The 25893-nt window shown below is 38.0% G+C and overlaps 1 protein-coding gene across 1 annotated transcript; it reads right to left on the bottom strand.

The window, feature by feature from the left end:
• Positions 1-1384: 1384 nt before the first annotated feature.
• Positions 1385-24498, bottom strand: LOC149142844 (uncharacterized). The gene is made up of 4 exons (XM_089451599.1): positions 23801-24498; positions 13572-13666; positions 13231-13320; positions 1385-1642 (listed from the first exon to the last, which is right to left on the bottom strand). Exons 1-4 carry the CDS (start codon positions 24465-24467, stop codon positions 1385-1387), a joined length of 1110 nt encoding a protein of 369 aa, XP_089307725.1. The 5' UTR covers positions 24468-24498.
• Positions 24499-25893: the final 1395 nt, after the last annotated feature.

Here is a 25893-nt window from a genome sequence, read left to right as displayed (position 1 = left end):
ATACTTTCTTCTGCTGAATGATCTTCTCAGGATCAGGCACTGGTTCAGCTGATGGTTTCTGAAAATTTCTTCGAGCATGCCTCACCAACTGCTCCAGAACTGCAATGTGGAGTCACCAAAGGATGGTCTTCCTCTAATGGAGTCGTCAGATAGATGATTACAACCAAAAAATATGTTCAAACCTTGTCTATCATCAAAGTTTGAAGTTGTGTCATTCTCCTAGGGAAGCTGAGCTTCAATTCCCCTCTCCTCGACAACGATGCCAATTAATGTTATCACCCCAAGAAACTCTCCTAAGTTGTATATCAGAGATGCTCAGGAACATTACAAACTCAACAAAAATGTTGGAAAATGGTGGATGAATGAAAGAAATGTTGCATATTCAAGCCAGATAACCACTTCTACTGTGCTTGAACCCAGACATGGGTGAACACCCCCAGACTACAAGGCTTTATACCACCAATTACTCACAGTTTGAGGATAAGGTGATAATGGAGAAGACTAACCACACCAACGGATGCACAGGACCCTGTGATGGCCGGCTGCAACCAGTTAAAAGGTCTGTAAATCTGTTTTCTAATACACAGATAGGATGACAGCTCTCCAGCATTAAAACAACAGAAACCTGCATACAAATTCAATTATACATGCTAAAACCTAACACAGAGGTGGGATGAAAGCCCCTCTAATGCTAAACATTAACAGCACATGAATAAATGCAAAACAGGCACAACGTAGAATAAGAAGAATAAGTTGATAGTGAGCAATCAACAACAAAAGAAGCTTGCATTAGGTGAAAATGAAAACCAGACGCTGCAGGTATCACAACAGTTACAATCTCCAGAAGTTGAACCTTACAGCAAAATAACACTCATCCAAACACTCATCAACCTATTACATTGTGTTTCTGGGTATAAATATAATTTGTTTACAAAGTTTCTCTACTAGGCTATGCGTGGAGGTGTCAATAAATGACCACCAACCACATTTACAATATGAAATGGGCCTCTGCTGCAATTCTCAGAGCTTTAATGGACAAATCGGCCTGTTCAGATTGTCTGATGTCCTTCTCTGGCAGCTGGAATGAATTATGGATTAAACTCCATGCCTGATAAATGTTCTTCACTGCTTGAAGTCACCTGCTTGTCCTTTGGCCATTCTGTTGTTTAATGTCGTTGTTGAGATATTAACTGCAGGGTACAGGATGATGGCTTCCTTCCTCCATCACGAGCTCAAGACAGTCCAAAGGAAATGAGATTTCATGGTGGGAGTAAGAGCCAGCCGGGAATAAATCTCAGCCGTTGGATCGCAGAGATCAACAGCGGAGATCGCTGGCGGGTGGAATCGATAAGAAGCAGGCGGAGTAAATATTAGTCGTTGGATCTCAGAGATCAATGGCAGGGATTTGATCAGGGGAGCTATCAGGAGCAATCGCAGTTGAATGAGTATAGGCCGTCGGATCATAGACGGGGATGATCGAACGGTGATCGCACGCAGAAGATGCGCGATACTTAAACAGTGGGAGAGTGGTTTTTTGGGGGCGGGCGGTATTCCCCGCACCGCCTATCGGCCATTGGCGGTTTCCGTATACAAAGGCGTGATCCAATGAAACAGCGCCGCATGGCAGCCGGAAACCACCCCCCTGCAGGTTAATGCGCGCGCAAGTCGCGCAATTGGGGGGAGCGTCCACCGTCCGATGAACGATGGACGATCAAATGACAGGGAAGATGCACAACAATTAACGGGCGGGGGACGTATCGGAAGGGCGGTAGACGGTTTCCCCGCACCGCTTTTGGGAGAAGGTGGTTTACATACATGAAGGCGCGATCCAACAGATTCGTGACGCGTGGCAGCCAAAAACCACCGCCCCCGCGAGTTATCGTGTGCGCAGGTCGCGCGATCGGAGGATGCATCAGCCGTTGGATCTGCGATGGACGGTTAGATCACAAGGAATGAGCGCGAATTTTAACGCGCGGGAAAAGGGACGAGAACTGTTGGATCGCGGCGATCAACAGTAAAGATTTAGCAAACAATGAGAGGTTAAAATACCGCGGGTTCGTGTGTTATGTGCCCGGGGGTTAAAGAAAATGGGTTCTAATGGATTAAGAGGTCAATGCCTGTGATTAAACGAAGAGTGCATTTAAAGGAGGTTAGAACAGGGATCAGGGTTTAAAAGAGAGTGCAGAGTTATATGCTTGGGTCATATGGTGACTCAGAGCTAAACGCTCAGGGCTTTAAAAAACACCGGTTTACACAGCGAAACAAAGGATAATGGGAATGCTTAAACGGGGAACAAAAAGGTTTCAGGGAAAGAGAAACGAAGGCAGGGCTATGGAGTTACAATGAGAACGAGGGAGAAAAGGAAGGCAACAGCTGCAAGCACCTTAGCAACTAAAACCAACATTGTCCATGGTACCTTTGAGCCTATAAACGCTGAATTGTGTAGCAGAGCTAACGACACCATCAGGCTCAAATAACCTGGTCTTCCAAACTTTATTCTACATGATGCTGTATACCTCTTAGAGATGAGGAGAAACTTGTTGTCTTTGGTCCACATTTGCCAGCAAGGACACTCCATTCACATATTTGATGGCAAGGATGAGGTCAAAAAAGCATTAGATCACTCACTTGTCATGACGGGATAGAAGAAGAAAGACTTCTGAAGCTGCAAGGTACCTCTACGCATGAAAAAAACTTTTCATATTATTCTCAATATGATGAAGGTACATTCCCATCAAGTCTTTTATGGCATGCTATATTTGGACACTTGAACTATGACAACCACAATTTTATGAAGAAAAATGGTGTTATTGGTTTGCCTACAATTCCTAGGAAACTTAAGTAATGTGATGCTTGTATCTTAGGAAAGCACAACAAACAGTCTTTTCATGATTCTCATTCTAGAGCACATAGAAAACTTAAACTCATTCATTCAGATTTATGTGGCCCAATGCCTATTCCTTCTGCAAATGGTAATAAATATATGATGACATTTATTGATGACTACACCAGAATGTGTTGGGTTTATTTATTGAAGAACAAATGTGATGCTTTTCAAACATTCAAGAACTTTCATGCATGGATTGAAAATGACGCACAATCTCATATTGGATCTATTCACACTGGTAATGGAAAATAATACACTTCAAATGAATTTGAAAACTATCTTCGCCAGCATGGGATCAAACATCAAACAACTGTGTCTTATAATCCCTAACAGAACGGAGTAGTTGAAAGAATGAACAGGACAATCTTAAATATCGTATGTTCCATGATGTTTTCAAGAATGTTAAACTGATGTTTTGGGCTGATGTAGTTCTATGTGTTGTGTATATAGAGAATAGGTGTCCATCTAATGCTATCAAAAACAAGACTCCCTATGACATGTGGTATGGATACATTGGTTTTTGGTTCCACTGGTTATGCATTGTTACCTAAGGAACAAAGAAACAAAATTGGTGCAAGGAGTTGCAAATGTGTCTTCTTGGGGTACTCAAATACCTCCAAAGAATACCATCTCTATGATGAAGTGAACAAGAAATTTATAATATCTAGAGATGTGATATTTCTTGAATCTTCCAAGGCAGACGATGTTGTTGAGCGACAACTTGATCGCTTGGATAGATTTGGACACGCACAGTCATTTCAAGAATTTGATAATGAGGTTCCACATCTTGAAGTGGGGATTCCTATACTGGATCAATCTGTGGAATCTTCTTCTGAAGCACTCTCTCCCCCACATGAAGCTCCAACCATTGATTACACTTTGTGATGCAGGAGCATTCAACTCAGAAGAATCATTGTATTTTAGTAGACATAGGGGGGTCTTGTGTTTCCAAGGAAGTTCGTTTCCTAAGTGTTGAATTAATGCAATTATTAAGGTTTTGAGTGGTTTTAATGAGAGAAGCTAGAATAGGGATTTAATTAAATATAATGAGGCATATTTGTAAATGTTCTCGAATGTAGGAGAACATGAGAGAATCAAGATAGTTGAGAGATTAAGAGGTTTGAGAATTAATTGTAAAACTTAGCTTAGGAGTTAGTTCATGATTTTGTGGATTAGAAAGGATCCTTGGAGATAAGGAAGAGATTTTAGAATTTTGTTGAGAAGTTTATGGATCTAAACCAGGAATTGGTTATAGAATCCTTTTGTATAAATGTAAGCCAAAAAGACAAAGAAAGAGTTAGTAAAGTTAGATAGTTAGTTAGTTAGGGAGTTAGAGTGTGAAGAGGTTGATTGTAAGCCTACGAGCAGATTGTAAAACAGAAGCCACTGATTAGAATATCAGGACAGAAAGAGAGAGATACTCTTATATAAATATTTCTTTATCAATACAAAGAATTTGATTCTGAATTGTGTGGTGTGTATTGATTAATGGAGTTATGAATTTTGTGTGAATTAGAAGTTTCTTCATAGTATATGTATGCAGGTGAAGTTCAAGCAAAACACAAAGAAGAAGGGGAGTATGTAGGATCAAGGTTTGATCAATGAATCTGATCAAAGGATCCAAGTGAATTTCAAGGATGGCAGTGGATAAGAGTACACAAAGTTAAGTTCTGGATGGAGCTTTGTTTCAAAACAACCAGAAACCCAAAACCACAGAAGAACACTGAGAAATGGCATAAACCCGAAGTAAAGAGAAGGATGAAGAAATGAGGTGACGATGCACAAGAGCCATTGGATCTATAAGATCAACGAACGAAGTTGAAGGCAATGGGCGGCCAAGATTAAGTCGTGCAACATAAGGTAAAAGAAATGAATGGCGAAGATTAAACCCAAGTGGTTGCAGAAGGTGAATCGCGGAAGTAGATATGGATCGTCAGATCGACAAATCTGTAGATCGACGGTGATTAGCAATTGCGGGAGTAGTAGAGAAGAGATTTCCTTAATCGTCGCTGAAGTCCCGCACTCGCTCCTAGCTGTCGAAATCATATTCAAACTCTTACGTCATAGTCAACTGCGGGGGTTAAGAGCGTTTTTGATCCGAGTGCTAGTTGAAGTCCTGCAAACCGTAGTTTGGATGACCTTTTATATCTAACAATCATCGCACACCAATCAACTCGTGCAATAGTTAAGGAAGAAAGGTGGGTTTATCAGCGATGATGTTTATCGAGTGGAGAAAAAGTGGTAAGTGGTAATTAGGGGCAGTCACCCGATTCCATTTAGTAGTCGACATGTAACACGTCGGAGGAGAGATGAAACCACTTTATTGGGTGGGTAATCCTTGTGCAAGTGACTCGGCCGATATCGTTGTTGACCGTTGGATCAAGTGTGCTTTGGTTAAACAGTGGAGGATCGTTGTTTAGTTTCGCATTGCAATATTTCATGAGTGAATGAACCTTGGTCCTAAGAAAATGTGATTTGCGATGTGCGATGCTCGGGTGTATCAACAACCATCGGATTAAATGATGAGATCAATGGGGGAGATTGAAGCTGATAAGGCTTGGGCCTAAGCGAACCTGATATGTTATCAACGCAGGTTAAGTTCATCTGAGTTTCGGAAGATGAATGGGTTAAGTTGTGATACGATGCAACAGTCATTGATCTGATGGAGTGAAATCAATGGTGGAGGATGAATGCGATAAAGGTAGAGCATTGGGAAATGTGCAAAGACCGTGGATTGATGGAAAGGATTAATTAAGGTCAAACCGTGGTTAGTCAATTATAACGTTTCCGCATGAAAATTTAATTAAGAACATTAAACCTTGGTTTAAGAAGGTTTTCACCATGGAGCAAGTGATTCAGGCCTGGGACCAGTGACATGCAATTTTATTTTCATAATGTGGGTATGGTCGGCTTAGGCTGGCATCACTTTGGGTGATGTGATTGATAGAATTGGGAGACTAAATATTGATTCGGCCCCAACTCAGTCAACTGAGCAACCTAGGCCATCTCAAAAAGGTCCTCCAAAATGGATGACAAAGGCACTTGACAATGTTCATCCTGATGAGGTTGGAAACACAAGAACAAGAAGCACAACCAGATAAAATGGAGGTGATGTAGACGATTCTGATTCACCTGTTGATATGGATGTTTCTTATGATCGTGAACTGAATTTTTCTACATTATTTACACCAACTTCCTTCAAATAAGTAGCTTCTCATGATGAATAGAAAGAAGCCATGAAAAAAGAATATGATGCCTTGATAAAGAATGGCACCTAGAAACTGGTTGATCCTCCATTGAGAACCAAACCAATAGTTTGCAAGTGGGTCTACAAGAACAAGTATAAATTTGATGGCTCACTTGACAAGCACAAAGTCAGGCTTGTGGCAAAAGATTTTGCACAGAAGGAAGGGGTTGATTATGAGGGTATTTTTTCCCCCACAAAAAAATGGGCTACCATCTAGACATTCTTTTCTTGCAGCACAGAACGGTTGGAAAGTCCATCAAATTGATGCAAAAATTGCTTTCTTGAATGGAGATTTGAAAGAGAATGTTTTTATGTCCCAACCAGAAGGATTTGTTGTGAATGGTCAGGAACATAAAGTATGAAAGCTTGTAAAATCCTTGTATGGCCTCAAGCAAGCTTTGCGAGCCTGGTACGAAAAGTTAACTGAGCATCTTCTAAAACTCAACTTCAAACATAATGATCTTGATGATGAAACTATGTTTGTCGAGAAAGTTTGCAAAACAATTGTATATCTTGTGGTATATTTAGATGATCTTTTGATGAAAAGGAACAATGAGAGTTATATTGCATCCACAAAGAAGGAATTGAGGAAAGGTTTTGAAATGACAACTTGGGCTATGTTCAATACTATCTTGGTATTGAAGTAACTCAACATCCAAAGTTTATATTCCTCTCTCAGAAGAAGTACATTGGAGATTTGTTGAATAGGTTTGGCATGAATGAGTGCAATCGTTTAACAACTCCAATGGAACAGAATTTAAAGTTCACTTCCACTGAAAGAAAATAATTTGAGGATGCAACAAAGTATAGACAGCTTGTAGGAAGTCTCAACTACTTGACTACTACTCGACCAAACATTTCATTTGCTATTGGAATCCTCTCCAGGTTTATGCAAAAGCCTTGTGAGGGACATTGGTTTGCTGCAAAAACAGTTCTAAAGTACTTGAAAGGAACTCAAGACTTTGAACTTAAGTATACATAGGTGGGTGACTTCAACTTGATTGGATACACTAATACAACTTCGATGGAGATAAATAAATTGGGGTATCTACTTCAGGTTATGTTATGAGTCTTGGATCAAGAATTATCTCATGGAGGATTCCATAACTGAGGCAGAATATGTGGCAATAGCTGAAGCAATAAATGAAATTGTGTGGCTTAGGAAAATTATGGAATATTTGCAAGAGAAACAAATGCATTCAACTCCTCTCATGATTGACAACACTTCTGCAATAAAGTTGGCCAAGAACCCAAAGTTCCATGATCGAACGAAGCACATCAATACAAAATACCATTTGATTCAACTTCATGTTGAGACCAAGACAATCCATCTATGCCATTGTTCCACAAATGAGTAGATTGTAGACATCTTCACCAAAGCGCTTGGAAGAGAAAAATTTGAAAGATTCAGAATGATGCCTAAACTTTGGGATTAGGTAAACCATGTAAATATTGTAAATAGAAAATAAGGAGAATTAGAAAATGAAGAGACACTAGGAGATGAAACCCAAGAGTCTCTCCCTCCATGTATATATCTATGATCAATCTTAACACAAAAACACAATTCACTTTTAGGAGTTACCTCCTAGCCTGACAATATTCGATGGTTTTTCCTTCCCCATAATCTAAAGGCTCAAGCGATTTGAATATATAATCATGAGGTGGGTAGGTAGGAGCCTCATTTCTTTCCTCATTATAAGCAACAAGGATTGGGTTTTCATTAAAAGGTGAATCAATCATTTCCAATTGTCCTTCTTCATGCAAGGGAAATAATAATTCTCCTTTCCAAGGGTATCAATGGGTATGTCATCACAAGTAATGCCCATGATAGAGGGAAAACCAATCTCAACCTCATCTTCTTTGTCAGTATCATAAATGGGAGCATAATCAAATTGAGACCCAACAATATACTATTTCTCCTTTTCAATGCGGAAATAATCTCTAATGTCATCCTCCAAGGAGCCCATGGGATCACCTTCCTCAAGGTTCTCACAAGGAGAGTCATCATGAATAATACCCTTGAGGGTCTATCTTAGCCTTACTTTCCGTTGCCTCATTCTCGTCAAAACTTGTGCTCACAAAATCATCGTGGCCATCTTATGGCCCCAATGAGGAATCATCTTCTTTCTCATTGGTGAGAGCCTCAAGGTCATCTTCATATTGGTTGTTTGACAAGCAGGACCTCTCTTCTTCTCTCTTCTCTTGAAGAATAATGGCTAAGGTATTTGTTACATGATTTTGGTAATATGATTCTAAGAGGAGAGAATTAGTAGGGTTCTCTTTATATTCACATTTCATTGTATGAAGCTTCACATCTTCATCATATAAATGGGAGAATATTTCATTAGAGCTACATTCCCTTACTAACCCCCTGCATGACCTACTATATTCATCCATTCTTTCTTGCATGATTTGGAGGCTTTCAAGATCCAACTCTTCGTCATCGTTAGAGGAGATGTATTTCACTTTACTAGTATTGGCCCCCAATTCCATAATTGATATTTGCTCATCATCCTCATTTTCTTGATCATCCAAATCCTCCTTTGGTAATGATCCCTATTTTCTTTGATCTTGTGAGACAAGGAATTAAATGCACCAGTATAATAGGCAAGCTCCAAGAAGAGATAATTTGTGGGCCCTTCTTCATATTCCTACCTTATTCTGTCAAGGTTTGACCTACTCCTGTTATAAAAATTGAGTATGAAGTCCTCATTCTCGTGCTCTATCAGATGATGACAAAGATTACACCACGAATCGAATCTTTCCCATAGGTCTTGTTCTTTGTCGGGGCTAATGTCGTGGATAATTTATTTAACCATTTTGCATGATCTTGCATATAATGCCAAAATGGAGTTTCCAAGGTGAATTAAAATGCCTTCACAAATGTCTACTTCACCCTACAAGCATTTGACCTTGAAGTTCAACGAGGAAATAGGACTTTGTTCCTCCAATGGAGTCGCCAAATGATATATCAATAATGTCGTATGGGGAACAAAGCACACGTTTTGTGTCCCTAGAAATGACGCCAAAATGTTACCGTTCAAACTAGCAGGGTACCTAAAGAGTATTCCCAAAGGGTCACAAGCTAGGGGAAGTGAAACAAATGGAGTCTTAGCCACTGTCACCTCAGCTAAGACTCCTTAATATTTATGTATTATCACCGATGGGAGGAGACACGGTATATATGGAGTCACAAATGAAGGAAAAATCAACAAATGGATATAAAGTGATCCAAACAATCCCTTTCCAGAAGAGGGTCAAGAATGGAGCTTTCTTTCTTTATAAGCAAAGTATAATGTCTTCTAGGAGAAGGATGTGGGGATTTGAGGGTTAGGTTTAAAGAATATGACTTGTGAAAGAGTGTCCCAATCCCTAAAATCCTTATTGAAATTGGTATCCCAGATGGTTCTTGAAGAATAGTATTTTCAAAGATGCGGGACCACACGAGACCAAGTAGACTCAACCTAGGTTAAGGAGCACAAATGTAACAACCAATGATGTTCTTAACCTAGACAAGGAGTGGGAAATGATCAAAGCAAGAATCTTCACATAAAGGTGTCAAATTGATCCTATTAGGCACTAGCCTTGGAGATTCTAAGGCAAAGTGTGATCTCGGAGCTAGGGCTTGGGTTATCTCACAACTCCACCATTGGAATGGATTCAAAGTTGGAAGAGGCCTGGAGGACACACCAGTGTAGGAGAGGCTCGGAGATCAAACTTTTTGGAGGGCTACTTTGTCGAGAAATTGATGCCATAGGTGGCCCAACGTGGCTAGACCTAGAAAAAAAGAGGAAAAGGTGAAGAAATAGGTTTAAAGTGACCACCTTTTGATGGATCAGTGCCTAATTCCTCTTGGGGATATGGAGTCAAGGAGAACTATGAATATGGATCTTGTTCCTTGTTCAAGGAGGCTCTCAAAGTCAACTTCGTCCAATGTTAAGGGCAAGAGAAGAAAAGTGACCTTAAAAGCATTTATACTTTGTTGCAAATGGAGAAGGCTTGTCAAGATAACTTCAACCTCTAGGACAATTCGTTCATTGAACATGGCTCATACATAGAGATAAGCTATATAGAGACATAATTCCACATTGATGTCATAAATGCATGCAACAACTAGCTCAAAAATAGTGAAAATCGCATGATCGATGCATGCAGCAAAGTAAAAGAAAATAGCATCAAAAGTGTACTTACATCTAAGAGAATATATCCAACCATCAACACATTTGCAATATAAGAAACTCCAAGATAAGAAGACCCAATCCACACATCAAAATCCATCCATGATCCAAAAATATCCTCAAAGGAAAAATGTGAAGTTCTCAAGAGAGAGAATGATCCAAGTCAAAGTGATGATGAGAAAATAAACTCACCTCACTTGTATTTATACACTAATGAGGAGTTTGAATTAGTCTCCTAGGCTTACATAAGCCCCAAAAATAAAATAATGTGCTAATAATCTAACTTTTGGTGACAAGCCCACCAAACTAGCTCACAAATGAAATAATAAGCCTCCTAAGAGGCCAGATGATGAATAATACATGTCGTAGGGCCCTCCAAGTATCCTGATGAGGTCCAGAGGTGCCATAATGAAGAAAAGGACCCTCAAAAGTGATGGACAAGGGGCTGGCCCCTTGTTCTCCAAACAATAAACATGTGGTACTCCCAGTGGGTGTGGGGGCACAATAATAACCTCACCAAAGTAGAGTGTCAGTTCCTTTGTTCAAAGAAAATGGTCTTCTTAATGATGCAGATAAGGGTCTTATTAGTTGACTCGGCAAGACCATTTCCCTATGAATAACAATTAGCAGTGTTTCAATACAATACCGTTTCCAATGCAAAATAAGATAATCTCAGCGATGAAAAGTACGTTGCATTGTCAAAAGCAAGTGAAGTCAGAATTCCAAACCTAGAGATGGTATTATGCTTGAGGAAGTTGATGACTTCTTGATCATTCACTTGCTTGAGTGGAACCACTTTTGTCCACAACGTAAAGTAATCTGTGGCAATGAGAATATAGTGATGTTGCTTCGATGAGTGTGGAAAAATCTCACCAATAACATCCAAACCCCATTGTTGAAATGGTTTTTCCACGGCAATAGGCTGCAACGGGGTGACTGACTTCTTTCCTCAGTTGGCACACTTCTAACAAAGTGGACACTTGCGGGCATACGCATGAGCATCTTTGAATAATGTGGGCCAATAAAAATTGGCCCGCATAACTGCCCTCCAGCTAGTCCATCATGGAGGTCACGTAACACCTTTTGTGAATCATGTGCTTCTAAGAATCTTAGCATGACTCTGTTACAATGCTTTCTAAAAAGAACCTCATGCACTGACTGTAAGATAAAGCTTTTAATTGAATGCCCTCTTCTATCGTGTGGATAAGTGAGAGGGAAAAGTACCATGCTCAAGATATTGATGCACATCTGTGTAGAAAGATTTTGAGATAGTAGTGGGGGTAGCTTGTTCAACCTTATACATCTCGATCTCCTACTCCCATCCAAATGGATCATCTTCTGGTGCATTCGGTGCTTCTTTTTCTAAACGACATAGACCATGGCCCTTGATTGTGTGAACTATTTTGAATTCCATATCATACTCTTGTAAACTATTCATCCAGTTTGCTCTTCTCTCACCCAACTCTTGTTGGACAAACAAAAATCTAGTTGTTGGATGTGGCACGACAATAATACAATGACTCTTCAAAATATAGGGTTGAAAGTACTTCATCGTCTTCTAGACCACATAAGCATGTTTATCGATGGCAGGTTAGTTGAGTTCAAGTCCTTGTAAGCTAGCACCCATAAAAGATATAGGCTTCTCATTATTCTGATCATTTTTCTGCGTGAGCACAATGGTGAGAGAAGTATCAGAAGCAAAGGTGTAGAGCAGGAAATCCTTGTTGTAATATGGGATGTACAAGGTTGGTTCTTCTGGAATCACTTGCTTAATATAGGAAAATGCATTTTTTTCCCTTTTTCCCCACTTGTATATTACATCCTTCCTCACCATCTCATGCATGGGTTTCACTATTTGTGCGAAATCAGATATGAAATTGTAGAGAAAGTTTATCTTCCCCAGGAATGACTACATGGATTTCTTATTCACTGGGAAGGGAATTTGTGTGATAGCCTTGACCCTTCCAAGGTCTACTTTAATCCCACTCTTTGCTATGATATGGCCCAAGATATTTCCCTCAGACACTGCAAACATTCTCTTCTTAGGATTAAGAGAAACCTGTATTTTCAACATCGCTCAAAGATTTTCTTTAGGTGGCATAGGTGGTTAGATATCTTCTTTGAAAACATGATGACATCATCAAGATACACCACCATGCTATGACTGATAAGACCATGAAATGAAATTTCCATCGCACGTTGAAAAGTGGCACTGGCATTAACCGACCCAAAAGTCATTCTCCTGAAAGTGAACGTGCCCCACTTCATTTGGAATGTGGTTTTAAGTCTATCAGGCTCCAAGACTAGAACCTAGTTGTAGCCAGAAAATCCATCAAGCAGATAAAACATTTATGACCCTAACACTGTTTGTAATATTTGCTCCATTGACAGCACGGGATAATTGTCTTCATCTAAGATGTGGTTGAGATTTCAAAAATCTACGCATGAGTATATTTTCCTGGATGTCTTCCTCACTAGGACCAGATTAGAAACCAGCGTTCAATGTCACACTTTGTTAATGATCTGAGCATCTAGTAGCTTCCTTAACTCCTTCTGAATCAGGGGCTCAAGTGTCAAATGTACCTTCTGCAACTTTTGTTGAAAAGGCTTAGCCCTTCCTTTATTGGAATAACATGTTGGATTATTTGTGTGTCATAAGTTTTGAGTTCATCGTATGTCCACGCGAAAAAATCTCGATACTACTTGAACAGACGGATAAAGTCTTACCGCTCTTGAGGTGTGTAACAAGTACCGATATTGACAATCTTTTGATCTTTCTCTGTTCCAAGAGTGATATGCTCATGCAACAGTGTTGAACTATGAGTTTTAGCATTGGCTAGTCCTCTATAGCAGTTCTACAAGTTATACAAATTCTATAATGATACCATGCCTTTCGGCATGGGGTTCTTTTTTCTTACTCGAGCTGCATCTTGCAACGCTTTATCGTGCTCGTCTTCGTCAATGGCTACATATTTGAACACATCAGTGTTTGCCATAAAATTCAGTATCTAATGGTCATCATTGAAAATGCGTAAATTAGTAATAGTGTCAAGGATGGATGGCTTATAAAGAATTTCAATAGAAAATCTTCCCTAAGCAGTGACAACCTAGCAGCAGTTTTTTCTAATGCATGTGTAGTTGCATTACACATTCTAGGAACATATATAATATTGAAAGCTTGGAGTTGAGAAATCAAATTCCATGCCTCTTGTTGATAACTTTTCAAATTAGGTGACACACAATGTATAGTATTTCATACCTGTCGTACGATGATCTCAGGGTCACCTATTGCTTTAAGAGCCCCAACTTTGAGGGCGATGATTTCCTGTAAACCCACAATGAGTTCTTTGTATTCTGTAGTGTTATTAGTGCACTCAAATTCCAAGCGGAAAGAGATCAAGTGTTTCCTCAGTTGCGGGTCTACTAAAACACAACCAACTCCAGAGCCCTCCTATGTCATAGAACCGTTAAAGTCCACAAATTAAAATTACTAGGGCTACATCCTACACTAGTGATAATAATATCTACTGTACATAGGTCATTTCCACCAGTTGGACTAGGAAGGAGTTCCAATTGTGTGTCTGGTGGGTCTGGGGAAGGTTGAGCAAGGTAGCACCCAAAGTCAATCACAGAAAATAAATTTCCAAAAAATCATATCTGCGAAAGAGATTTCCTCACCTGGATTTGTTTATTCCTACCCTATTCGGTAACAAAATACCCCTGTAATTTTTTGGACCAGTCTCTACTCAGTAGTACATCGTAGGCTTCTGGGACGTCCACAATTACTATGTTTATGCATTGGTGAACTCACTGATCAGATGATACGTAAATAAGGACATTTCTGAGTTCACTGGTGGTTTGGACAAGAGACTTGTCCAACTGAATGATCTATGCATCGGACTTATCCCATTTAGAATTGATTTTCTTGGCTAAAAACAATGTAATTACGTTTACAAATGCACCAAAATCAACTAAGCAATTGTGTACATTATAATTAAAAATTTCAAAAGTCAATAAAAATAGAGGGAAATGTGTGTTAGCTTCTAATATTAATGCATTAACATCGACTCCATGGGACCAGAAGAATTAGTAGATCCCTTATGTGAAGAAGCACTATCACCTGAGGAAGGTTGCTTAAGAGTTCAGACAAGCAATTTTCGTTGGCTTGTTATGCTTGTAAGCTCAAAGATTGAAATATTAGTGCGAGTTTTATTCATATCTTCGACTATATTATAATCCAACGTGGCGGGGATTTGCGAAGTGTCTGGAGGAGTGGCTTTATTTGATACTTCCAGACTTATCCTGAGTGTTCTGAGCTAAGTTGACAGACGATGCGATTTTCCTTAACAAGTGTTCTTTCAATTTATGCCTCGTTAGTTCTTGTTCAGAAACTGGCCCTTGGCTCCTCAACTTATATCAACTATTTTTCTTTTGATTTGGGGCCTCACTTAATGGTGGTTCTTTGGCATTTTTCTTTTCAATTATGAACACACAACTGAAAGCATTCATTGTGTGCCTGACACTTGTTGTCTCTTTAGCCACAACAGTTTCTTCCTTTTATTCTGTTTTCTCAGTTTTCTCATCTAAAAGTACTGTGTGAATGATGTGCACAGCCATAACGTTCATGTTGTGATTCCACTATGGGTATGTCTTTTTTGAATGATATTCTTAATGAAAAGAACATTATTAGTCCATGCCCATACTTTCGACATTCAACACGACGTTCAATCTTTATGCAAACTTAGCTAGTTGATTGTTGTTGTTGGTAGAAATCCTCAAGAAGTTGAATTTTGGAGGCTTATTGTTGGTAGTTGTGAGGACCATAGCTCTCTAGACTATATACATTTTTTTTTTTTTAAACAACAAATACAACCAGAAAAGAAACACATTGGAATTCAAATTTATTTAGCACACACATTCCTGCCACTCATTTCAAGAAACATATCATAACATTTTCATACTTTTAACTAAGATCAATAGTAATGAAATACATATGTACCATTCACCAGAAGGCGAGACTCCACTTGCTCTGCTGTTGTTGGTATTCCCTTGTAGCTGGTCACCTCCGCGAGTGAATGATGACGCACTTGAACCGCATGCGAAGACCCACCGGTTAACCTCCCAGCCTACTCCTTGGGTACTCTTCTTCCCTGCGGACCCCCGAGATGCAATGGGGTTGTACAATGGAGACAAGCACTAGCTAGTAGAGGAGAGCACACCTTGGCTCAAGAGTCCCCTCTCTAATTCTTCTACCTCACCAAACTCACTATAGCTTCGTAATCACTGCTCTCACAACATCTCATCCATCCAACAATAGGGTTCCCCAAAAGTCCTTTCTTCCATGGCTTGCCCCTTCTTTTATAGGAGTCCTCATAGGTGACACTTGTCATGTCATGCATAATTAATTATTTTTTTTATAATTCAATATCTTGATTATTCACCCACCCATGTGTCATTCTCACATCAAGGGTCTCCCAAAATTATTTACTTAAATTTCTATTTAAAACTAATATTTTCCTCACCTCAACAAGATTCCTATTTCTTCTTCTAGTTGTCTCTTTATTCCCCCCTTTTATTCCTTAATTTGTGTTCATTACTTGAAGTCAATTAATGAGTCAAGATTTTATCCCCAATGTACTCCCTAATTTAACTCAGGTTATCTCCTAGATGGATATTCTTATCTTGGTTGTTGACACATGGAACTTCTCTACATTTCTCTAAATTTAATTTATTATTCTCATTTTAATTCACCTTCCCCTTTTCTTAATTAGGTTTAAATTAATTTATGATTAATCTTTATCCTTACCATTATGTTTGTCTTTCCCCTTTTTCCTAATTAAACCACATAATCTTCCTAGTATTTTCCAAAATGGGAAAGGTAGAGTTTTTAAGGTACTCTATTTTAATTCTTCTTATGATCCTCCTTATTCCAAGTTTTATTTTTGATTTAATTACATTGGTTTCTAATCATCATTTACCCTTGATGTAAATTTACCTAGTTTTCATTCCTTGCTTATATTTATTTATTATTATTTATTTTTAATGATTCCAAGGATGCCAAGCTTTGGTTGTGCCCTTCAAGAACTTCCCTAGAAGTTCCAAGGATGCCACACCTAATAGCTTATTTGTGATGTCAAGGGTGCCAGTTTGGTTGTGCCCTTCAAGAACTTCCCTAGAAGTTCCAAGGGTGCCACACCTAATAGTTTATTTGTGATGTCAAGGGTGCCAGTTTGGTTGTGCCCTTCAAGAACTTCCCTAGAAGTTCCAAGGGTGCCACACCTAATAGTTTATTTGTGATGCCAAGGGTGCCAAGTTGGTCGTGCCCTTCAAGAAATTCCCCTGAAGTTCCAAGGGTGCCACACCTCTTGCCCTTCAAGCATCCAGTGATTATGAGGGGAAAATATAGTGCAACGTCATAGACCACTATCATCTCTTATGTTGCCTGCTATAGTGAGACTAATGGTGTCAGGGATCAAGGAATCCGCATTGATGTGCGCCCCGCGGTAAAGTCCTCATGAGCGACCCAACTTTGGAACCTTCCCTCATGGCATCGTGATCTTCAAGGCGAAGGTGCTTCAACCCTTCCAGCCCAAGTCACGGCGGGAGTGCTAGTGGGTGGGATCAGGGACTCTGTCCCACCCCTCCCATGTAGTTCCATCCACTTGTACAACCCCATCACCCATATGTGAGTCATTCGGTCAAGCAACTAATCTGTGCCTGCAACCATTAATATATCATCAGAATATAGTTAAACATATATGGCAGATTCTAAGATTGACTTAGACTTTCAAAGATAAAATAATATGAATTTTCGTCAAACCATGTGTCATCAACTCGTCATATGCGAGTGCCTCTGATGGTTCCCTGCCATACTCAATAATCATCAGTAACATGGTTTCTCAATGTTAGTCAATTATCATAATAGCATCATTAACAATTCCTGGTCATTCACATCATTTTCCATTGTAAGTCTGAACTAAAGGAAGTAGGTAACATAGGGGACACATCCCTCATGGCTATCATCAATAATCATCAATGGAGACATACATATTCATTAAGCTATCAACATCGTAACATCGTAGAAATATACCTATCCATAAAATTTATACTCATTATGCTTTTAGTAGAGCACATACATATTCTTTACTACCCTCGTCATAATTTCAAATAGAGACCAACTTAACTATTTAATATTGCAATCATCAGAATACTGATAGATAAGATACATAACCATTCATGCTACCATAATATCAATGGAAAGCATTCATAACATCACAACCATGAATATCTCAATCGCTAATAATAGTGTCATGGGTCCAGATCCTCAATCTGAGGTCCTCGAAGAATAGAGTGTCTAAGATAATGTTGTATTAGGGTCAGGAGACTAGAGTGGGCACTACATACACCCCCTCTTAACAATGGACTTCGTCCCGAAGTCCTTAGAACATAAAGGAGAAACGGCGGCACATAATCTTAGGAACCCTTTCTGAAACTCTTGCCAACCTTCTGGTGGGTAGGTTAAAATTTTCCCAAGGTATCTATAACACGAATTCCGTTATAACTGAAGGACTATATCTGGGGAACATTGCAACCTACTTGTTGTATAAATGTACAAAACATACATTATAGATATTATTAAAATTAATAGTTAAAGGAAGCGTCATACATAAACTTTTCCAACAAAATCATCATAATCCAAAATCACAACTATTTAAAGCAACAATTAATAACACCCACCTTCCTTCAAATGACAAATTTGACTAATTTAGGAGAAATCTCTCTAGTTTTATTCATTCAATCATGCAATTTAGATAGCAATAATTTTGTATTAACTCAAATGCATAGGGGATGCCTATGCCTTTTTCATAGGAGGAGCTACCCACCTTAAGCTTGGACTTCAATATTTGTAATGGTCAATAGTAATTGTGTTAATTATTGTTTGATATTTCACCTATGACGTAATCCACCTTTGTTTACCATGTTCTAAATCTTCATTTTTGTTAGGAACTACAATCAGTACTTTGAAAATAACATATGCCACTGCTTGCTAGGGGGACCTAACAATGCCTACTACACCTTCTTAGAGACTTGATTTACCTTCATGATCCATGTTATGAAAGTTCAATGTTGTACGACTACCATTTGCACTTTAAAATAAATGCATACCACTCCTTTCTAGCGGATACCTAATGGTACACACTATCTAGAGATAGAAAGATGTTAACTACATAGAACGTAATCATCACTTGCAATGAATGAGTAGTCCAAACCTTCATCCCTTCAAACCCAGCTACCCTACTTCCTTTCGCTAGGGTAAGCGAGTGAGGCTAACTGGGGCCTATCTTCATTTAATCCTACTGAGCCTAATGATAAGGAGTGCAATATTGTTGCAATCTTTAAAGGTATTGTGACTATTAAGGCTCTTAATTTCCTAGTGATGAGGAATGCATATTCTCGCAGTTTGGCCATCCAAGCTAATGGAAGACAAAGCATATAGCAAGTTTCACTAGTGACCAAAGATGGCAGGCAGACATCATTTACCAGTCTTTGCTTGATTCCAAGCAGAACTAAAAACTATATGGATTGAAGCCAAAGATATGCACAGAATGTAAAACAATAGAGAGAAACCCATGTCTAAAATGATCATTGACTGTATCGAATGGCATTGGTAGAAGTATGGTGCTCCAGATAACCATAAACCAATACTATAGCTCTATTTCTGCATTACGAACTAGCAAAGAATCCAAAAAGTCATAAAGGAAAAGTTTTCTTGTTACATTACAAAACATTGAACAAAGAAGTCAATCAAATCAAACAAAGAGAAGCTCAAACTCCCTGTGAGATTACAGGAAGAGAGCAGAGAAAGAACGACTAAGTTTGGCATCTAACATTCAAGGTGATGTAATTGAAAATCTGCTGCCTATGGTGGACAATTTTGAAAGAGCCAAAACACAAATTAAGATATAAATCATAAATATTACAATGTATAATATTATCATGATTGTAATATGCTCCTATGTCGCTTCTTGTTGTTCTGGTCCATTTTCAATTGTTCTAATTGGAATTAGTCTCAGTTAATCCTTTACTAAGACCTATTTAGACATTGCATGTACATAATCACTCTTTGCTGGATCATTCTTTGTTGTGGATAAAATAAATATTAAATAAGGCTGAACTCTTGGAATCAAACTTCATCTACCAGCAAGGGTTTATTCAATTATAAATTTAATAAATTCTTTATAGAAGTTTCAAGAATAAATATAGTTCTATTACTACTATTATGATTTAAGTTTATATATTAGATTACTTTTTATTGTATCAATTTATAGGGAACCAAAATGAGCAAGCTAAACATCAAGAGAGAAATCACAATAAGTCAAGAAAGTTGAATACTTAATAGAAACTAAAATAATTAGAATTACACTGTAAATTTTTATTGGAGATTTTATTTCAATTAAAAATAATACCTTCAATATATATCCCACTTAAATCCCCCATGGCAAAACAACCTGCTCGAAAACATTAAAATATCAAATGATTTACAGACCAAAATACTCGACCAACCGCACAGAATCCATAAAATTGCAATTGAAATGGAAATCGTTGCAAAGAAAATTGCAATACAAATATCGAAGAAAGATATTTTAAATATTCTAGATTTACCAAATTTGAATGAATGGAAAATGTCGAATGTATATGATTACATGTTCCATGTTTTAATGAATGGAAAAGGCTTCTGAATATTCTTCCACAACTTTATTTTTTTTTGCCAGTAAAGCAGAGAAACAATATATGTAGGAATTAACTGAGAGTTCTACGACACCATATAACTGGTAAACCCAGAATACAAAGAGATATATGTTCAAGAATTCCGTAAAAAGAAAGCCAGTAAGATGGCTAATGTCAGGCAATTGGAAAATTGAATTGAAAATATAGAAATTGTTTAAGATATGCCTTGAACCCCTGTTATTTTCTTAAACTGTTTAAGAGATGCCTTAAACTTTTTTATCAAATATTTTTATAATGCTTATTATTACTTTTATGAACCCCTGTACGAAAATAGTTTAGCAATGTAGGCACAAAAACAATTTAGAAATGAAGGAGTCGTCAATCCTATCATTCCAATTTACTTTACAGATTGGCTTCCATTAGATGCTAATAATGCTCCTAATTTGCCTGGAGTATTTATAAACAGTTCGTAGAAATCATGAAAGGATTTAATGTTAATGTGGTCAATACTGTTGGAAAACCATTTGATCCCATGCTACACGAAGCAATTATGCGTGAGGATGAAGATTGTCACTGACTACCATTTTTATGTACAAATATCTCACTTTAAGTTATGACAAATACATCACCTCCCTCGAAATTAATGACTGTCAGATCTACCAACTTCTTACCCTCATTGGGCCCTAAAGCACTGAACGTTTTTCTCCATTTGTCCAAAACAAATTTGCATAGATCTTGAGCATTGAGTCAAATCAAACACTTAACAAACAAAGCTAGACAGCGCTTTGTTGTAAATGACGAATTCATAATGTTCTCTCTTCTCAGAAAACGTGTTGAATGTCATGTGCTAGACCATGGAAGTAAAGCTATAACCTTGCCCTCCAAACTATTGGAGTTCATCGACAAGAACATCCTTAAAAACAAAACCATGTGAGCAAAAGCGAGAAGGATTTAAAGCAAAACAAAGCCATTTTTAATATCTAAGGGTAGATGAATGCAGCATATATTCAAATGCCCTCAAAATTCTGGAAGGCTCACCAATTCAAGAGTCACCTCAAGTTCACAAAGCACAATGTGCAAAGTTTATATGAAATTCTCGAGATCATCTAGGACAAATATACTGAAACAAATAATGAGGAATGAACCACAATTCAGACTACCACAATTCAGACTAAATATATATGTTTTATCATTATTAAATAATAATAATAATAATACCAAATCTACTCAACTCACATAAATTACAATTCTTTTTTCAAAAATAAAAATGTGAGGTTGAATATAAGTGTGGAAGTAATTAATTTTTTTTATCACTATTAAAAAAAAACACAGGGATTTCTCCTCAAATTCGCAGGTATTTACCTTCAAATTCTCTTCCATATGTAGATAGTTCCCAGAATCTAATTCTGAAAAACAAAATGTACCTCCAATAAATTTGTATATTGTTCTTATTTTTCTCATTATTAAATTGCCTTAATTCCCTTATAGATATAGAGGTATCTTGTCTATCTTATAATATAGATCTCATAATATCATATAGCATTTATCGGTGTACATAAAGTATAAACAAAAACTAAAATGTATTTTAAGAGAAATGGATGCTTCCAGCGCTGCAAAATAAAATTTGTCAGTGTCTTTTGCTATCCCCTTTTCGAAAAAGATCAACTAGCAAGTGAATATCAGATACCTATTAAACACCAAGCTGATCACTCTGTCTTTTTGTTTTGCTTGCTTTGCAAGCTAGCAATAAATTATGTATTACATGCCAATGTAGCAGGCTTTCAAGTGCTCGAATTCCTAATTTCTACTGGAAAATTAAGATATCACAAAAATTCAACCTTTTAGAAATTCAAAATTTTCTCTTTTGTAACCAACATGAAGAACACGTCTTAATATTTTTTTTTTGACAGTGACATGAAGAACATGTCTTACATTTTTCATTATGTACATTTCAAAGGCTAAAATATAAATTATGAAGACTGACCATAGCTACAAAAATTCAACAAAAAGACCACTTTTGTCTTTTTCTAGTGCAATTTAGCTGAGTACTCTCTTCTTTAGTGCAACTCCTTGATGATTTCGTGGTTAAGAAAGATATATTATGTTTGAGTAATAGTCAAATAATAAAATGTGGTTTACTCTTTGCAATTAAGCTCCTCATCTAGCTCAGATCAAATATAAAGGCCTCTTTAAAGAGTGGATCACAGGCTAACTGTTCTCCAAGTTGACAAGACTGAGTTTGAACTCTAATGCAAAATGCATAGACAATTGTAAGAATAGTTAAACGCCTGGTGATTTGATACTAAAGGCTGTACCTTAATAAAATTATGCTGTTAATTGCTAAGGAGAAAACCTATCATTAAACATTGCTTTACAAAAAGGACAGTTTTCTATGATTCTGAGATGGAGATGAATTATGGGACCGTCCTTGAAGCTCTGTAGAATCCATCATTGATTTCTACATTTTCTTCTAATCTTCTGGAATCTTAAAACCACTCACACTTAAATGATATCTGAGCTATCTCGTTAATCCTGATTTCCATTTTTTAAATATAGGGGCAATTATTGAAGGTACTGTCAGAAGCATACACTTGGAAAAGTTCATTCCAACTCCCTATCCTGGTTTCACAAAAATGGGCTCCAAACCTTAGGAGATATTCACAAGACCTTATAATTTTATCTTTTCTGCAGTCTAAGCTGCGCAAGCTAAATCTGTGTTGTCCACCCACAATGATATGATCCTTGCAGCTGCCTGGTTGTTATTTCCATAAAATGAACTGAAACAAAAAGATGTTAATGTAATCTCATATTTCAAAAGAGAGGAGATTCAAAAGGTGAGGTGAGGAACTAGTCTGGACTCCCGAAGTTGTTTTGTATTTTCTCTTGAGCTTGACACTTATCCTGGTCACATGTACAATGTCTGAAGTCTCTAGTTCATCCATCTTTCCATTTTTTGATTGCTAAAGTTCAAGGTTAAACATAGAAAGCACTCCCACGTATATACAACTTGAAACATTCCTTCCAAATTCCTCATCCCATGGAATTCTCACAGCAAGACAAGTTTAATCAAAAGGACACACATAACAGTTCAAAGTCACATGCCTATGGGGAATTTCCATCATGTTTAGGCCTCTGCACTAAATCTCTGAGCAATGAGGGCCATCATCTTTCAAGCAAGCAAGCTAGGTATCAGACGCAAGATTAGGCAGAAAACTTTGTTGTCCTGGCAGTGTCCTTTTTTTATGCTAGTGTACACTTCCAACACTAGGAGGAAAACCAAGCACCAAACTATTCAAGTTAATAACCTTCAATGTTCAAAAATGGTAGTTGACAAAGACGAGCATTAGTAAAAAAATAGGCTGCATCCATCATGCACTACAACCCCTGTTACACATGCATGGACAGTACAAAATATTGTTTCAATAATTGGAAACACTGCCAGTCATTAAAACTGCAGCCTAATATGGGAAACATTTATGTATTATATAAGTTGTGATACCACACCCAAGTTAAAATCCATCAAATGCATTATGCAAGCCGTCAATCCAATAGCTCGAGATTCTATTCAATCTTTGAAGCAATCACTTTATACAATTTATATGATTACCACAAATAAATCAATTAGAATTGCATTTGCAATAATGGCTCTGCACCATTAGATAACAAGACTTCTGATTCGTCTAAACCCAGCCGCTCTGTTAAGTTCTCTACTGGAATTTTAAGATATCACAAAAATCAAACGACAATGATCTTGGTAACCCAGATGCTTATATTCATTGATTGGTTCATCGCGGAAAAGATCATCTTCATTTGTATGATGGTCATCAATATGGATATCCCCAGAAGCCTTTACTTGTATGTCAAAGAGCCCATGTGATGAAAATTGATCCAGCATGTGGTCCAGAAAAGGTATGCCAGTGTTGCAGTCAGAAACTCCTGAACCATCCAAGCTGATTTTCACTTGAATATTTGTTTCTTTTGACACTCGCACAATCTCTCCAAAGCGACCTTTTGTAAGAGATGTCTCAGGAGCCCCATTTTGGCTATCGTTAGCAGCACGTAAACGCATTAAACGCTGCGGTTGTCTAGTGGGAGTTATGGTGAGATTGCTCCGAGACGAATATAGGGGACATAAATCCCCCACAATGCAGTCAGTCTCCTCCTTATCGGATGACGAGCAATGTAGTTTTGGTCTGTTGTTACATCTCAAATTCTTTGAATTCGGCCATGAATCCTCTGTTAACCTCGTGCCCACAAGCTTTACGGTGCTCAAACCCACGAATCCTTTCCAAGCATGGTCAAAATTGGAGGGTGTAGAGGCAAGCAGTGTTATTGGTGGAAGACTTGGCAAGGCCATCGCTAATTGTATTGGAGGATTCCCTTCGTTCGGCCCTGCTACTAATTTAGTAGTGGCGTCTGCATCCATTGAACTATGGAACGCTCTATGAGTGTGAACAATCTAGGATTCCCCACACGATTTTCCAGAGGATGTGGTTTACGTAATTTTAGGTTGCTACATTATTTAGCTCTTCATGGGATAAAACAAAGCAAAACAGAATCCATGGAATTTCAGGGTATTGAAGAAAAAGACCAGAATTCATGAAATTTAAACAGAGATGTTTTAGATTTCCTCGGCGGATAGAATTTCAAAGGAAAAAAAAAAACAGGGCGACAGCTACAATTGACGAATTTGTGAGCAAAGATTCTTTTAAATTCCCCGTGAGACGAAATTGCAAGGGTAAACGAAGGAGGAGGTCGGAGTTCGTCACATTAGTTAGGGATTTTCATCATATTATTTAACAAACTAGCCATACATGCATGGGCCCATAGGCCTCAAGGGATTCAACATGGCTCTGATACCAAGTGTGAGGACCATAGCTCTCCAGACTATATACATTTTTTTTTTTTTACAGCAAATACAACCAGAAAAGAAACGCATTGGAATTCAAATTTATTTAGCACACACATTCCTGCTACTCATTTCAGGGAACATATCATAACATTTTCATACTTTTAACTAAGATCAATAGTAATGAAATACATATGTACCATTCACCAGAAGGTGAGACTCCACTTGCTCTGCTGTTGTTGGTATTCCCTTGTAGCTGGTCACCTCTGCGAGTGAATGATGACGCACTTGAACCGAATGCGAAGACACACCAGTTAACCTCCCAGCCTACTCCTTGGGTACTCTTCTTCCCTGCGGACCCCCGAGCTGCAATGGGGTTGTACAATGGAGACAAGCACTAGCTAGTAGAGGAGAGCACACCTTGGCTCAAGAGTCCCCTCTCTAATTCCTCTACCTCACCAAACTCACTATAGCTTCGTAATCACTGCTCTCACAACATCTCATCCATCCAACAATAGGGTTCCCCAAAAGTCCTTTCTTCCATGGCTTGCCCCTTCTTTTATAGGAGTCCTCATATGTGACACTTGTCATGTCATGCATAATTAATTATTTTTTTTATAATTCAATAGCTTGATTATTCACCCACCCATGTGTCATTCTCACATCAAGGGTCTCCCAAAATTATTTACTTAAATTTCTATTTAAAACTAATATTTTCCTCACCTCAACAAGATTCCTATTTCTTCTCCTAGTTGTCTCTTTATTCCCCCCTTTTATTCCTTAATTTGTGTTCATTACTTGAAGTCAATTAATGAGTCAAGATTTTATCCCCAATGTACTCCCTAATTTAACTCAGGTTATCTCCTAGATGGATATTCTTATCTTGGTTGTTGACACATGGAACTTCTCTACATTTCTCTAAATTTAATTTATTATTCTCATTTTAATTCACCTTCCCCTTTTCTTAATTAGGTTTAAATTAGTTTATGATTAATCTTTATCC

Source organism: Pinus tabuliformis, chromosome X, assembly GCF_031772625.1.
Source record: "Pinus tabuliformis cultivar Carrire ecotype Pingquan chromosome X, CPIR1, whole genome shotgun sequence".
In the NCBI taxonomy this organism is placed as follows: domain Eukaryota; kingdom Viridiplantae; phylum Streptophyta; class Pinopsida; order Pinales; family Pinaceae; genus Pinus; species Pinus tabuliformis.
This window is presented reverse-complemented; position numbering and strand designations above follow the sequence as displayed.

Excerpts from the sequence above, each read along its gene's own strand:
- LOC149142844 (XM_089451599.1), bottom strand. The coding sequence starts at position 24,467 with ATGGATGCAGACGCCACTACTAAATTAGTAGCAGGGCCGAACGAAGGG. Across the intron at positions 13,667-23,800 it reads CAATGAATATAAGCATCTGG|AATACAAAGAACTCATTGTG; the intron begins GTTACCAAGATC and ends ATAACACTACAG. Across the intron at positions 13,321-13,571 it reads CTGAGATCATCGTACGACAG|ATACTGAATTTTATGGCAAA; the intron begins GTATGAAATACT and ends GATGACCATTAG.